Below are 14,744 nucleotides of genomic sequence, written 5' to 3' on the forward strand. Positions count from 1 at the left end.
CATGTACTAGGACACCCAGATCCCTCTGTACCTCAGAGTTCTGCAATCTCTCTCTCTACTGCTTTTCTTTTCCTCCTGCCAAAATGAAGGTCACATTTTTCCACTTTATACTCCATCTGTCAAATTTTTACCCATTCACTTAACCTATCTATATCCCTTTGCAGACTCCTTATGTCCTCTTCACAACTTACTTTCCGACTGATCTTTGCGTCATCAGCAAATTTAGCAACCATACATTTGGACCCTCCATCCAAGTCATTGACATAGATTATAACTAGTTGAGGCCCCACTGATCCCTGTGGCACTCCACTCGTTACATCTTGCCAACCTGAAAATGACCCATTTATGCCTACTCTCTGTTTCCTATAAGCGAACCAATCCTTTATCCATGCTAATGGCCCATATGGTTGCTAACTCTGGTTGGACTCTATTCATCACATGACCCCCCCCCCAACCCAAACCACCCTGCTCCTGCCATTGATTTCCTGATGCGTCATTCCTTGTGGCAATCAGTCAATAATGGCGGCTGCAATACCCACAAGCCTTTGTGCTCTAGAAACTGCTCTATCTATTGGGTGGTTTGATCGGTTAGATGAGCCAGGGCTACATTGCATCCTAGGGCGTGTTGGGGCCCTGCTGTTTGCTGTGAGTCAGGCTGGAGCAATTTTTCTCATGGATTGCTCACTGAAGTGTCTGGGAGATTCGCCCATGGTTCTGGGAGACTCCTGGACAATCCAGGAGGGTTGACGACACTATGCTAGAACAGGCACTTGGGGTGGGGGGCGGGGAGGATCGAGTTTGGCGAAGATGAGACCCAACCCCACCTGCAAAATATCGACATCGTGTTCAGATTATCTCGTAGAGAGCGCGAGCTACTACAGGGCTCCTGGTTACCAAGGCTTGCCTCAGCAGGTGTTGGTGACTTCTGGAGTTGGGAGAGAGGTATTTCTGTCACTCGTGTGTCTGATTCCGTGACAGAGTGAGGCTTTGCTGTTCTGGGGGGGCGCGGGTGGTGACGCCAGGGGAGAGGAAGCACTGAGTGGCTTCCAGGCTCTTTCGCTACAAGAAGAGAGACATTGGACTGCTCTTGTGCGCCTCCTAGTGCCCAGTTGCAGAGTGATGATGGTAGAATGTTGATCACTTGCTCAGCACTTCTTCTGGGGCTGGTGAAGGAGATTTCTTTCAAAATTCACAACGTATACTTTTAATTTTAAAAAAAAAATGCTGAAGTATTTGTTTCTCCCACCCCAGCCCTTCCTGATCAAAAACTCACCATATGAGACCCCCCCTAGCTCCTCTGTATCCACAGTACAGAATGTTCATACATCACAGCTCTGCCCCATCGGGCTACCTATACTGACCCCCGGAATGTATACCATGTGTTAGCCTTGGCTCGGTTGGTAACACTCCCGCCTCTATCAGAAGGTTGTGGGTTCAAGTCCCGCTCCAGGGATCTGACTGACACTTCGGTGCAGTATTGAGGGAGAGCTGCACTGTTGGAGGTGCCGTCTTTCGGATGAGACGTTAAACCAAGCTCCATCTGCCCCCTCAAGTGGACGTAAAATATCCCACTGCACTATTTCGAAGAGGAGCAGGGGAGTTCTCCCTGGTGCCCTGGCCAATATTTATCTCTAACCCAACATCGCTAGAACAGATTATCTAGTCGTGATCATATTGCTGTTTGCTGTGCGCAAATTGGCTGCAGCATTTCCCTACATTACAACAATAACTACACTTGAAAAGTACTTAATTGGCTGTAAAGCGCTTTGGGATGTCCTGAGGTCATGAAAGGCGCAATAGAAATGACAATTTCTCTCTTTCTTAAATGAAGCTTCCGCCACTCCCTTCTGGTGATGTCCCACGAACGTGCCAGCTGGCAGAGAGAGTGGTGCCACAAAGTGTACTCTACTGTGCAAATTGATATCAGTTCGTCCTTTAAGCTGAACTTGTGTAAACAATGAAACAGAGGCCTCAGGGTAGAGCAGGGCATGTACAAGGATTTTAGATGTGGAGTTTAGCTGCTCCAGTGAAGGTGCCTGCCTTCTCCATCCTTCTCGTTGTAATATTTTGGCTTTTTTAATGGTGGGGGGGGGGTGGAGGGTCAGTCTTTACGTTTCTCCTAGTTTTTCCGGTAATTTTACTCCTCCTTCAATCTGCCTTGTTTGATAACCTCTGCAGCTGCGATTCATGGACTGAGTCCTACTTGGTTACTGGGCCAATGTTGAGAGAGCAGGGCATTGAGATTCATTTTGGATTTCTCCAGCAAAGAGCCGGCACAGACACGATGGGCTGAATGGCCGCCTCCTGCTGTAAACTTCTGACATTTGTTGCCTGGGCTCACAACTATGCCTTTAACGTAAAACAAGGTCTCAAGGTGTAAGGGGGGGATAAATGGGCACTGATCCAAAGGAGGAGATATTAGGAGGGGCGTCCAAAAGATTGGTCAAAGAAGTGGATTTTATGGAGGGTTTTCAAAGAGGAGGGAAAGGTATTTAGGGAGGGATTTCCAGAGAGCGTGGGGTCCAGGTGGCTGAAGGCACGGCTGCCAATGGTGGGAAGGAGTGAGGGAGGGGGACGCACAAAAGGCAAGAATCAGAAGATCGGAGAGTTTGGGGACATGTAGCACTGAAGGTGGGATGAAGCCACGGAGGAATTTAATTGCGAGAATCGTACAGATGGCAGTTGGGGAGGGATGGGTCAGTTGGGGGGATGGGTCAGTACCTTTCAACACTAAGGTACTGTTTGTGACTGTCATTTCTCAGAGCAGTGAGTTGTATTGGGCAGATTGATATTTTTGTTCTCGGGATGTGGGGGACACTGGCAAGGCTGCCTTCATCCCGAGTTGCCCTGCCTTATGATGCTTCGTAGCTTTCTGCTCCACTCTCAAAGTAAGCCAGACATGAGGAGCGTTGATGAGCCAGTTGAGTTTTTATGATGTCTCTCAAGTAACCCGATTTATTGAGTTCACTTCTACATCTTGTCCCTGCAGTTTTGAACTCTCAACCTCTGGGTTTTTAGTCTCGTGCTGCAAAACATTGGTACTCCCCTAATTGGGGGCAAATGGAAAACAACAGGTCAGTCGGCCTGATTGTTCAACAACAACTTACATTTATATAGCGCCTTTAACGTAGTAAAACGTCCCAAGGTGCTTCACAGGAGCGATTATCAAACAAAAATTTAACACCGAGCCACATAAGAAGATATTAGGACATGTGACAAAAAGTTTGGTCAAAGAGGTAGGTTTTAAGGAGCGTCTTAAAGGAGGAGAGAGAGGTGGAGAGGTTTAGGAAGGGAATTCCAGAGCTTAGGGCCCAGGCAGCTGAAGGCACGACTGCATGTGGTGAAACATAGAAAACCGGGGATGAGCAAGAGGCCAGAATTGGACAAACATTGAAATGGGGTGGTGGGGGAAGGGCAGGAGAGTGGCGGGGGCAGGTTGCAGGTGCACTGTCTCTGCTGGGGAAAGTTGTGTAAGATGCAGAACCCTGAACACTCAGCGGGTAGGAGAATTGGTCCGGTCCCTTCCCATCGGATGACGTCCATTGGTAATAACTTGAGCTGTGAGCCCTTTGGAATGCCTGTGTGTGTGCGCAGACTGCTGCCGGTTCATGGGTTAACTCTCTGGCTGCTTGCTCGTTCCTTTGCATTAGAGTGCAGCTGCGAGGGAGGTGACGACAAACGGATTCCACTCCTGAAGGAAGTGTTCGAAGCCTTTCCCAACACGGCAATCAACATCGACATAAAGGTCAACAATGACATCCTCATTCAAAAGGTACCAAAGGGGAAAAAATCAACCCTTTTTTTTTCTTTTTTTAAGAAATCGAAACAGAAAATGCTGGAAAACGCTCAGCAGGTCAGGCAGCATCTGCGGAGAGAGAAACAGAGTTAACGTTTCAGGTCGATGACCTTTCATCAGAACTGCTCCCGATGAAATCATCCCATTCTGATGAAATGTTATTGATCTGAAACATTGGGCTCGATTTTCGCACCCCCGGGCAGGTGCGTTCGTGGCAGTTGAGGGGGGGCTCCAAAAATCGGGGATTCCCGGGGCGGGTCTGTAGCCTGGCTCCAATCCGCCCACTTCCGGGTTCCCCAGTGACGCGCTGACATGCGCGCGCAGCCCCCGCATGTGGGACTCCCACCGGCAATTAAAGCCGGCGGGATGCTACTTAAAGTAATTAAGTAGGTTCTTCAGGTCATTAGCAGACCTGATTGACCTGATATTTTAGGAGGGGTGGGAGTTTCAAGTCAACTGGGACTGTTTCCCGTACTGGGGGAAACACTCCCAGTTGAAATGGATGTGATGCAGCCATCAGCCTGTGGCAGCTGCAAAGGTCCATTTGACAGGGGTGGGGGGGGGGGACCCTCACTCATTGCAGGAGGCCACTCTGTCACTTTGGACAAAGTTTGGCCTCCACCACCCTCCTCCTAACAATAAAATTCACAAACTTGCACACTTACCCCGGGGTCCAGACACACTTACCTACTTTGCGGACCCCCTCAGATGTACATCTTCCGGATGGGGGCCGCCGTAGCTGCAGTCATGACCTCCTTGGAGGGTGAACTGCATTGCCAGCCTCGCCGTCCACCTCTGACACGTGGAGCTCCACAACACAGTGCTGTGACACATCCACCTGCACAGCAGGAGGGAGGGCAACGGCAGAGAGAGATGTGTCGCAGAGGGCTCTACCCTCGCCACAGTGTCTACAGACCGAGGGTTAGCTTCCTGGACCTCTCTGAGCAGCAGTGCACACGGAGGCTCAGAGTCACTCCTCATGTAGTCGTGGACATCTGCAGCCTCCTTCATGCAGAGCTACTCCTGGCTGGCCCGAGCACAATCATCTTACCTGTCGCTGTCAAAGTCACCACTGCCCTCAACAACTTCTCTGCATCCTTCCAGGGTGCCACCGGGGACATCGCCGACGTCTCTGTCGTCTGCACAAAAGAGCCCTGTAAATACACCTACACCCACTCTGCAGTGACACAATGGGTGGCATCAGTTGTGGGTCTTCATAGTGATCCTCAGGAAAGGGCATTATTGCACAAACCAGACAAGATTCGCAAAGACGTGGCAGTAGTGGTGCCAACAGAAATGTGAGTTGATCAGAAATCAAATATAAGTAAAAACCATGACAAACCCTCAAACACCCTTGTGCATCCCCTTCATGCTCACGACACGTTTGCCTTATGCTTCCTACTGCACATATGTGATGCATGCCCTGTGGCTGCAGCACAGGTAGTGGCAGGTTGAGTGAGGCTGGCCGTGAAAGAGATGCATGAGAGGGTGAGTATGAGATAGAGCCATGAGATTGTATGAGGATTGGGTTGAGTGGTAGTGGCGGGATGAGTACTGGCGAGGTGAGTAAGTGCAGGTATGATGAGGATGAGCTTTGAGTGGGTGTGAGGGGTGATGTGACAGAGTAGTGTTGGCAGTGCAGAAGGAGATGTGGGGTGGGGGCGGTGATGTGGCAGACGGAGTGGAGGGGAATGAGTAAGTGTACTCACTTTGGCTGACCTACTTAGGTCATTGAAGCGCCTCCTGCACTGTATACAGGTGGGCGATATGTTGGTTGCGCTGGTGACCTCCTCTGCCACCTCGAGCCAGGCCTTCTTGGTGGCAGAGGCAGGCCACTTCCTCCCGCCCGCCGGGGAGAAGATCTCTGTCCTCCCCCCTCCTCCTCTCCCCATCCAATAAGACCTCGAGTGAGGCATCATTAAACCTGGGAGCAGCCTTCCCCCTGGGCTGCTCCATGCTGTAATTTTGCCTATTTTCTGCAGTGTCTGTCAGTGGAGGACTGCCCCTTTAAATAGGGCTCCTCCAGCTGACTGTCTATGATGCGCCTGCGCAGTCCGCCCACTGCTCAGCTTTCCAGCGCGAAACCCGGAAGCCAAGGTAAGTACCTTCAATCAGGCTGCGATCGCGTGCAGAGCACCCCGATTTCACTGGGAGCGTTGCCCAGTCGACCCCCCCGCCGCCCTCCGAATATCGGGCCCGTTAACTCTGTTTCTCTCTCCGCAGATGCCGCCTGACCTGCTGAGTGGTTTTTCAGCGTCTTCCGATTTTATTTCCGATTTCCAGCATCCGCAGTATTTTGCTTTCCCTTTTTAAAGATAATTGGCAAAAGAATCAGGAGGGAGGGCGGCGGGGAGATGTGGAGTAATTGATTTTAAGCAGCGAGCCGTTATGATCTGGAATGCACTGCCTGAAAGGGGGGGGGGTGGTGGAAGCAGATTGACCAGAGGGAGGGGACCTTACCAGGAGTCACCTGTCTCGTATCAACTGCTTAAAGAGCCGGGGAGAATATCTCGCTGTGACGCACTGCCCAACTTCCCCAATTGCCCCCTCCCCAAAAGTAGAGAGCTGTGTAATTAGACTGGCTGACCCGTCTAGGTATTTAAATGTCCCACCGTCACTTGGTTTTTGTATATCTTGTCGTCCGGCAGGTGTCGGATTTGGTGAAAGTGTACAATCGGGAGGACCTCACCGTCTGGGGCAACGCCAGTGAAGATATTGTGAAGAAATGTTACCGAACGGTAAGCCTTAGCCTCAGCTCCACTTCTGCCTCACGGGGTTTGGGCACCTTTTTTTATTTTGTTTCTTGGGAAGCTCGGATTGGGTTATCTGCCGGGAGTTTTGCCTCATTCTCCTTGAGGACTGCTCCGCGCCAGTCGCTCGCGGGTCTGTTGGTGGCGGTGGAAGTGGCCATCGAACCCAAGTGGCACAACGTTTGCTGCCGAGCGTCACTGGTACTAAAGTCAGACTCTGTCCGCGGTGGACGGAGGGCATATACTCTGGGGAAAGCGTCCAGGAAGAGTTGAGTTGTGTGATACTCTGCCTGGGGCACTAGCAGCAGTCGCACAGTGCATGCAGGACAGGCCTGGAGGAAGTAGATGCTGAAAGTAACTGGGAGAGATAGGAGCAGGAGTGGGCCGTTCGGCCCGTCGAGCCTGTTCCACCATTCAATTAGATTGTGGCTGATCTGTATTCAACTCCTGCCTTTGCACCATATCCCTTGATGCCCTTATCTAACAAAAATCTTTCAATCTCAGTCTTGACAATTTCGATTGGCCTTCAATACTCACAGCCTTTTGGGGGAGCAAGTTCCAGATTTCCACTACCTTTTTATGTGAGGAAGTACTTCCTGATTCACTCCTGAAAGGCCTGGCATTAATTTTAAAATTGTGCCTTTTTTGTTCTGGATTTCCCCCACCAGAGGAAATAGGTAACTGGTTTTCACTCCCTCTAAGCAGCATGGGTGAAGGATGCTGCCGTTTCAATGAGAGCTCAGACTGCCTGTCTGTTAGGCAGGAACTCACGGTCCTTTCTGCTTTTCTATCCCTCTGTGTGCACGTTTCACTTTTGAGTTTTCACACGCTAATGTAAGAAAGTCGCGATCCCACAGTCTCACCAGAGGGTCACTAGAGACAGACATTAATGGTGCAAGGTGCAGTAGGACTTGGCTCAGTTGGTAGCACTCTCACCTCTCGAGTCAGAAGGTCATGAGTTCAAGCCCCAATCCAGGATTAGAACACATTGCCTAGGCTGACGCTCCCAGTGCAGTTCTGTAGGAGCGCTGTGCAGTTGGAGGTGTCGTCCTTTAATGTGACGTTAAACCAAGGCCCTGTGTGGGTGGCACTGTTGGAAGAGCAGGAAGTTCTCCTGGTGTCCTGGCCAACATTCCTCCCTTAATCACCTCCACCAAAAACCAATTGACTGGTCTTTCGAGTCAAGTCTTTGCTGTTTTTGTGCAAAATGGTTGCTGGGTTTGTTTGCATAACAGTGACTGCACAGCCAGGTAACTCATTGTGTGTGAAACAATTTGGGACGTTTGAGAGATGTAACATAAACTTGCAAGTTTCTTAACCTATCGCTAGTTTCTTGGTACGTGTGAAGTGCTTTGCTCTTGTTTTGTTGACAGAACCCGAACATCCCAATCCTGTTCAGTCTGCAGCGCGTTCTCCTGCTGGTGGGGCTGTTTTACACGGGGCTCCTGCCATTTTTCCCTTTGCGGGAGCAGTTCCTGGAGATTCCCATGCCCTCAATTATACTGAAGTAAGTGAAGGGATTTCAACTCTTGAAATGGGAGCAAACAATCATCTCTTAAACCTTGATACCACTCCCCCTCACAGAGGTTGAAAAGGAAGGTGTGCTGGGTGGCATTGTGTGGAATGGATCTTATTACCATGTGCAATGGCGTTAGGGTGGATTGGTTTGCTATGTCCAGTGCCATTGGGGATGATTGGTGTTTCCATGTCCAGTGCCATGGGGGGGAGGGTAGGTTATTCCTGTTCATTGCCTGCGTGACTGGATCTTGTATTTTCCTCTGTCAGGTTTTCTCCCCATCTGAAGGTGTTTCACCCCCTCACTGAGCCACGGTTCCGAGTGTGCTGGGGCTCTCCGTGCCTTGCCCCAGTGGCCGTTCTCGCGAGCTCTGATGGGGTGTCGGCAGGTTCAACTGCCAGGGGGTGAGCATCACAGCCAAGCCCGATCCCGTCCGCGCCCCACATCTGCACACGTGCACTGCCAGCAAGGGTCACTAGATGGTGCTCCGGAGCAGGATCGTGACTCAATTTCCCCCTCCTTGATCCAGGAGCACTGAGGCCATTGGTAGCTGCTGTGACTGAGAGCTGACTTCAATGGAGATGTGGGTCTCCCATCCCAAAATCCACACTCCCATTTCTTCCTCTCTTCTCTCCCCCTCCCTCCCCCCCCCAAGCCAGGCAACCGAAATGTGTCAGGTTTGTAGCAGGAGGGTTGGTAACCAGAAGACACCGATTTAAGGTAATTGGCAAAAGAACCAGAGGGGAGATGAAGAGAATTTTTAACTCAGCGAGTTGTTATGACCTGGAATGCACTGCCTGAAAGGGCGATGGAATCACATTCAGTAGTAACTTTCAAAGGGGAATTGGATAAATACTTGAAGGGGAAAGAGCAGGGCAGCGGGACTAATTGGATAGCTCTTTCAAAGAGCTGGCACAGGCACGATGGGTTGAATGGCCTCCTTCTGTGCTGTATCATTCGATGGTAGGTTGGTGGCTCAGCAAGAAATTTGCAGCCAGCTTTTGTTACCCTCATCTGATTCAGTGCTGGTGTGACGACAATCCCTGGGGTGGGGTTTGTGATTCAGTTCTGGGTTCTGGTGGGCCATATACCACGTGTCCGAGATCAGAATGTGGCTGATTTCCAAGCCCCTCTGTTCATGTAGCATTATACCCAGTGCTTCCACCCTGCCAACTACACTGAAGGGAAATGAAAATAATGAGCAGTGTTGTCACTGGGCTGCTTTAGCACATCGGTACCAACACCCTACAGGAGGAATCCCACCATGGCCAATACGTTTCTTGCATGATGCCCTGAAGTTGCCATCTGCAATTTCTGCCACCTCCTATTGTTAGACCTATACCCACCGATACTTCACCCGAGTGTTGTACATCTCACAGTGCTCTCTCCAGACACAGCCCAGGTTTGGAAAGGGCAAAATCTATAATGCTACCATTGGGCGCTTTCACAGTTAATGTGGATGTAGTATGAAAATATCAAGAGCTTCGCTGTTACTGATGACACCGGCGAGCATTTTGAGAATTAACAGGAATTTGATGCCAAATCCTGTCTACCAGAATGTATTTTTGTTTCATTTCCAGGTTAAAAGACCCGAGAATGATATCGAGGACTCGACGGTTTATAATCTGGCTCACTGACACGTGAGTGTTTGCGATTAACTTGAAACTCCAATGTCTATCTGTTTCTCTATCTGACTATCTATCTCTGTCTGTGACTATCTATCTCTGTCTGTGACTATCTATCTCTGTCTGTGACTATCTATCTCTGTCTGTGACTATCTATCTCTGTCTGTGACTATCTATCTCTGTCTGTGACTATCTATCTCTGTCTGTGACTATCTATCTCTGTCTGTGACTATCTATCTCTGTCTGTGACTATCTATCTCTGTCTGTGACTATCTATCTCTGTCTGTGACTATCTATCTCTGTCTGTGACTATCTATCTCTGTCTGTGACTATCTATCTCTGTCTGTGACTCTCTATCTCTGTCTGTGACTCTCTATCTCTGTCTGTGACTCTCTATATTGCTGTAGGTCTGCCTATATATGGATCTGCCTCTCTCTCTATTTACATCTGTCTATCTCTCTCCCCCTCTCAGTTTCCTCACTATGCAGAGATAATCTTCTCAACTCCCCTATGGCAACGGGCCAAAATTGGGGGACCTCCCCCTTTGGGGAAACGTGGGTTGCATTAGTGTAGTGCGAGTGCGACACACCATGGGGCTCGTGGGGCCGCACGTCGGCCAGTAACTGAGACGGAGGAATGGCCCACGGTTCACGCAACCCGGGGAAAGTGGTTGTGCGCTGCGGCTGGAATGAGGTGAGGCAGCCCCTTTGGTGCAGCCAGCGCCAAGAAAACCGGTTTGCAATGTTGCACGGTGAAAGTGGCCATTTTAAAAACGTGAAAACCCTGAAACTGCTACACTGTTCTGTACTTGCACAAGTGTAAACTCAGTCCTGTGCAGGCTGGAAACTCAAATCCCAGCTGAAGAATTCTAAAAGTTAATTGTGATGTTTCTCCTTTCCACCCGTTCAGGTTACTGATGAGGAAAGCACTGTTTGAGCATCTCAAAGAGAGAGGAATTCAGGTGAAAAACGCACTTTTATTCTGCGATGTTTGTGTGACTTTGCGTCTGACCTCTGCAGAATGAGACCTGTTTTTTTTATTTTTGCATATTGTATCTGAAACACTGATCGAAATCTGAAAACAGTTCCTCAACTTGTGTATGAGTTGACTTGAGCACAAAATCCAGGCTCTCACTCCACTGCAGTACAGAGGGAGTGCTGCACTGTCGGAGGTGCCATCTTTCAGATGAGATGTCAAACCGAGGCCCCGTCTGCCCCATCAGGTGGACGTAAAAGATCCCACAGCATTATTTCAAAGAAGAGCAGGAGAGTTCTCCCCAGTACCCTGGCCAACATTTAGCCCTCAACCAACATCACTAAAACAGATTATCTGGTCATTATCACATTGCTGTTTGTGGGATCTTGCTGTGCGCAAATTGGCTGCCGCATTTCCTACATTACAACAGTGATTACACTTCAAAAGTACTTCATTGGTTGTAAACGCTTTGGGACGTCCTGAGGTCGTGAAAGGCGCTATAGAAACGCATGTCGTTTTTCTATGAACTTTTTTCAATTGGTAGCACTTTCCCCTCTGAGTCAACAGGCTGGGGGGCTCGAGCCCCACTCCAGCAGTTTGAGCTGATACTCCTAGTGCAGTACTGACGGAGTGCTGCACTGTTAGAGGGGCCGTCCTTCGGATGAGATGTTAAACCGAGGCCCTGGCTTCCACCTTGTTTAGGTGGACGTGACAGATCCCAACGTTAAAGATCAAAGACGAGAATTCGTCCTTCGCTACCAAAAGCAAATGACATGGAATCATAGAATGGGTACACGTGGGATCTTGCTGTGCACAAATCGGCTGCCATTGTTTATCTTCACAAGCCACTGAACTTCACAATAATTCATTGTATGTGAAGGTGCTTTCAGGACAGATGTGTAAGGTGATATATAGATGCAAGTCTTTCCTTTGACAACAGAAAACATTTCTACTTATGATCACTGATGGATTGAAATCCAGTGCTGAAAGTGCAGGGATATACGCCCTCAGTGTTAATTTCTCACTGTATCCTGATTCCTGAGTATACGCCCTCAGTGTTAATTACTGATTCCTGAGTACACTTAGAATCATTGGAATGAATTGTACAGCAGAGAAGGAGACCATTCGTCCCATCGTGCCTGTGCCGGCTCTTTGAAAGGGCTATCCCATTAGTCCTGTCCTGTCCCGTCCCGTCCCACCCCCCCCCCACCCTGTTCTTTCCCCAAAAGCCCTGCAATTTTTTCCTTTCCAAGTATCTGTCCAATTCCCTTTTGAAAGTTACTATTGAATCTGCTTCCACCGCCCTTTCAGGCAGTGCATTCCAGATCATCATAACTTACTGCACTTTTTAAAAAAAAATTATCTTCTCCCCTCTGGTTCTTTTACTAATTATCTTAAATCTGTGTCCTCTGATTATGTTCAGTTCCATCAGCTTTATACCTCACTCAGTTGGCCATTCTTTAAATGTGAGCCGAGATAGTGCTGGTAGGCCATCTAATCAGGAGGTGCATCAGGGACTTGATCTGACCAGGGGCACATCTCAGTCAAGCCTATTCCAACGTCCACATGTGCTTATGGATGGCAACGCTCCTGAGTCCAGTCGCACATACCCGCTTTCTAGCAGTCACTGGACCGCAGTGAGGAATGGGTACCCTGGCTATTTTTAACCTCTCCTGCTCACTGGACCAGGGCTAGTTCTAAGTCCCTTATTGCTGTCCCATTTGAGATCAGCTACCAAAACACAGACCAGGAATTGAATGTGGGACCTTCTGATCCACAGGTCAGTCAGGAGAACCAGCGCTGGACGCAACTGCAGGCACATTGTGCCGTACTTCCCTGAATTTTAAAATTCTCATCTTTGTTTTCCGATCCCTCCGTGGCCTCGCCCCTCTCCCTATCTCTGTTAACCCCCTCCAGACTTGCAACCCTCCGAGATCTCTGCTCGTGTACTCATCTGCTGGGCTCGTTCTATCCCCCGCAGGTTTACATTTGGGTCTTAAACGATGAGGAGGACTTCAAGAGAGCCTTTGATTTGGGAGCGACCGGCGTGATGACAGACTACCCCACCCGGCTGAAGGAGTTTCTGGAACTCTATCCCCGCAAAGAGCAGTAGGAACGGAGAGGGAGAGGGAGAGGGAAGAGGCCAGAGACTTCCCCTCGGCCCATCACACCAGCTGCGGCCGGTCAATTCAGTATTTTGTAACGCAGGCACCCACCACTTGTAAACAATCATTGCAGCAAAGAAGAGAATGGCTTAAAATCATTCGGTCTCATTCACTGCCGGTTAACTATAATTTAGGCCGCAGAAAGTGTTCTCTTTTAAAGTTGATGGCTCTGTTTGAAACAGGTTACGAGGATTATATAAATATTTAAACCCTTTTGAGTCTAGTTTTTTGAGACCAGGACTTCTTTCCTTGGTCTGGTGCCGAATAGGAAGTCTCTTCCTCATGTTACTGATGCTTACATATATATATATATATATATAAAAAACACTGACTGTATGATAGATTTTTTTTTAAAAAAAGAAACTGCGTTTGTTGAAACTATTGAATCGTACAGCACGGAAAGTGGCCATTCTGCCCATCGTGCCTGTGCCGGCTCTTTGAAAGTGCTATCTAATTAGTCCCACTCCCCCTACTGCTCGTTCCCCAAAGCCCTGCAAAATATTTTACTTTTCAAGTATTTATTCAATTCCCTTTTGAAAGTTGCTATTGAATCTGCTTCCACCGCCCTTTCAAGCCGTGCATTCCAGATCATATCAACTCTCTGCTTTTTTAAAAAAAAAATCAGTCGTAAAAGCAGAACATTCTGGAAAAGCTTTGCCCGGCAACAAGTGAAAAGTCAGTGTTTTAAGTGCGGACCCCTTGGTCAGAGCAAGGATGCGGACGAGGTTTTGGGGGGTGGAGAATGTTCTCTGAACCCCACCTCTGACAAACCCGCATCTCTCCCGCTGACAGGCCTGTGTTTCCATCATTTACTATTTTTAATTCCCTAAATACAAGAATCACTAAAAGGGGGCTGTTCGTTTGTTAGTATTACAGGATTGGAAGGGAGGGGGGAGAGGAGGAGTGTGAGGGGTGAATTTGTGAGGGGGGAGAGGAGGAGGAAGGAAACTTTAAAAATTAGGATTTTCCTCTTCTCCCCTTGTGTTTACATTATTGGAGGGGGGGGCGAGTGATGCAAATGCTCCTTGTAGCTCCGTGAGGTTAATTAAGAGCAGAACCCAACAACACAGAATTTCACCGTTAATACGCGGACACCTGGAAACGGTGCGATTTTAAATAAACCGGCCATCAATGGGAAAGGAAAGATGAAGAAAATGCTTCACGCTAATTGTAGTAATTAAATCCAAGAGATAGCCGAGAGTTAATCACAAAGCAATAAATTATGTTGTCTTGTGGTTTATTAATCCCTGCTCATTGTTTTTGTAACTCACCCTTCCAGCTACTCAATTCCTTGCCACGTCCCTCCTCAGGTGCTGACTCTTGCTGGCGGGGGGGGTCTGTGTCTACAGGCACAGGGCACCCAACTGTGCCCTCACTCAAGTGACTATTCTTCACGTTGGCACCTACACGGTGAAGGGCGGTGGGCTATCTGGCCATGGGGGGCACTGCAACCGAGCCCAATACTTGTCTTCCCCTGATATCCGCACACAACCACTTCCCAGCAGGGGCTGCAAGGTAGCATACGGCAGCAGGGAATCAAACCCGGGCACTGTCTGGCTCAGTCCCATGGCAGACGGTGCACTTGCTCGCTAAGCAACCTGGTGACTCCTTAGGGGGTTAAAATCACCCCCCATAACAGGTGGGTTGGGGTGGGAGTTGAAAATAGTTTTTTGGGTTGCAACTGCACCCCGGCTTTATTTCTGGGTTAACTTGAGCGTGTAAAAGTCCAGGCTTCCCACTGGGAATGCAAAGTCTGAAAATTTTGCTGTTGCGACCCAAAAAAACAACTATTTTCAACTCCTACCCGCCCCCAACCCAACCCACCCCTTCTTGGGGGTTTAAAATCACCCCCATGGTTTTAGTGTCGGTCCTTCCCCCAATGGTGGGGTTGGCCGCGTCTGCTGCCTCGACAGAACT

The 14,744-nt window shown here is 49.1% G+C and overlaps 1 protein-coding gene across 1 annotated transcript in view; it reads left to right on the forward strand.

Annotated features, from left to right (window-relative positions):
* gdpd1 (glycerophosphodiester phosphodiesterase domain containing 1) overlaps window positions 1-13,718 on the forward strand; it is a 41,047-nt gene extending 27,329 nt beyond the window's left edge. The window contains exons 5-10 of the mRNA XM_068008475.1: window positions 3,651-3,772; window positions 6,445-6,534; window positions 7,920-8,053; window positions 9,643-9,702; window positions 10,597-10,648; window positions 12,644-13,718. Coding sequence (XP_067864576.1) covers window positions 3,651-3,772; window positions 6,445-6,534; window positions 7,920-8,053; window positions 9,643-9,702; window positions 10,597-10,648; window positions 12,644-12,775 — 590 coding nt within the window. The 3' untranslated portion in view covers window positions 12,776-13,718. The remainder of the gene's footprint in view (window positions 1-3,650; window positions 3,773-6,444; window positions 6,535-7,919; window positions 8,054-9,642; window positions 9,703-10,596; window positions 10,649-12,643) is intronic.
* Window positions 13,719-14,744: the final 1,026 nt, after the last annotated feature.

This window comes from Heptranchias perlo, chromosome 28 (genome assembly GCF_035084215.1).
Source record: "Heptranchias perlo isolate sHepPer1 chromosome 28, sHepPer1.hap1, whole genome shotgun sequence".
In the NCBI taxonomy this organism is placed as follows: Eukaryota; Metazoa; Chordata; class Chondrichthyes; order Hexanchiformes; family Hexanchidae; genus Heptranchias; species Heptranchias perlo.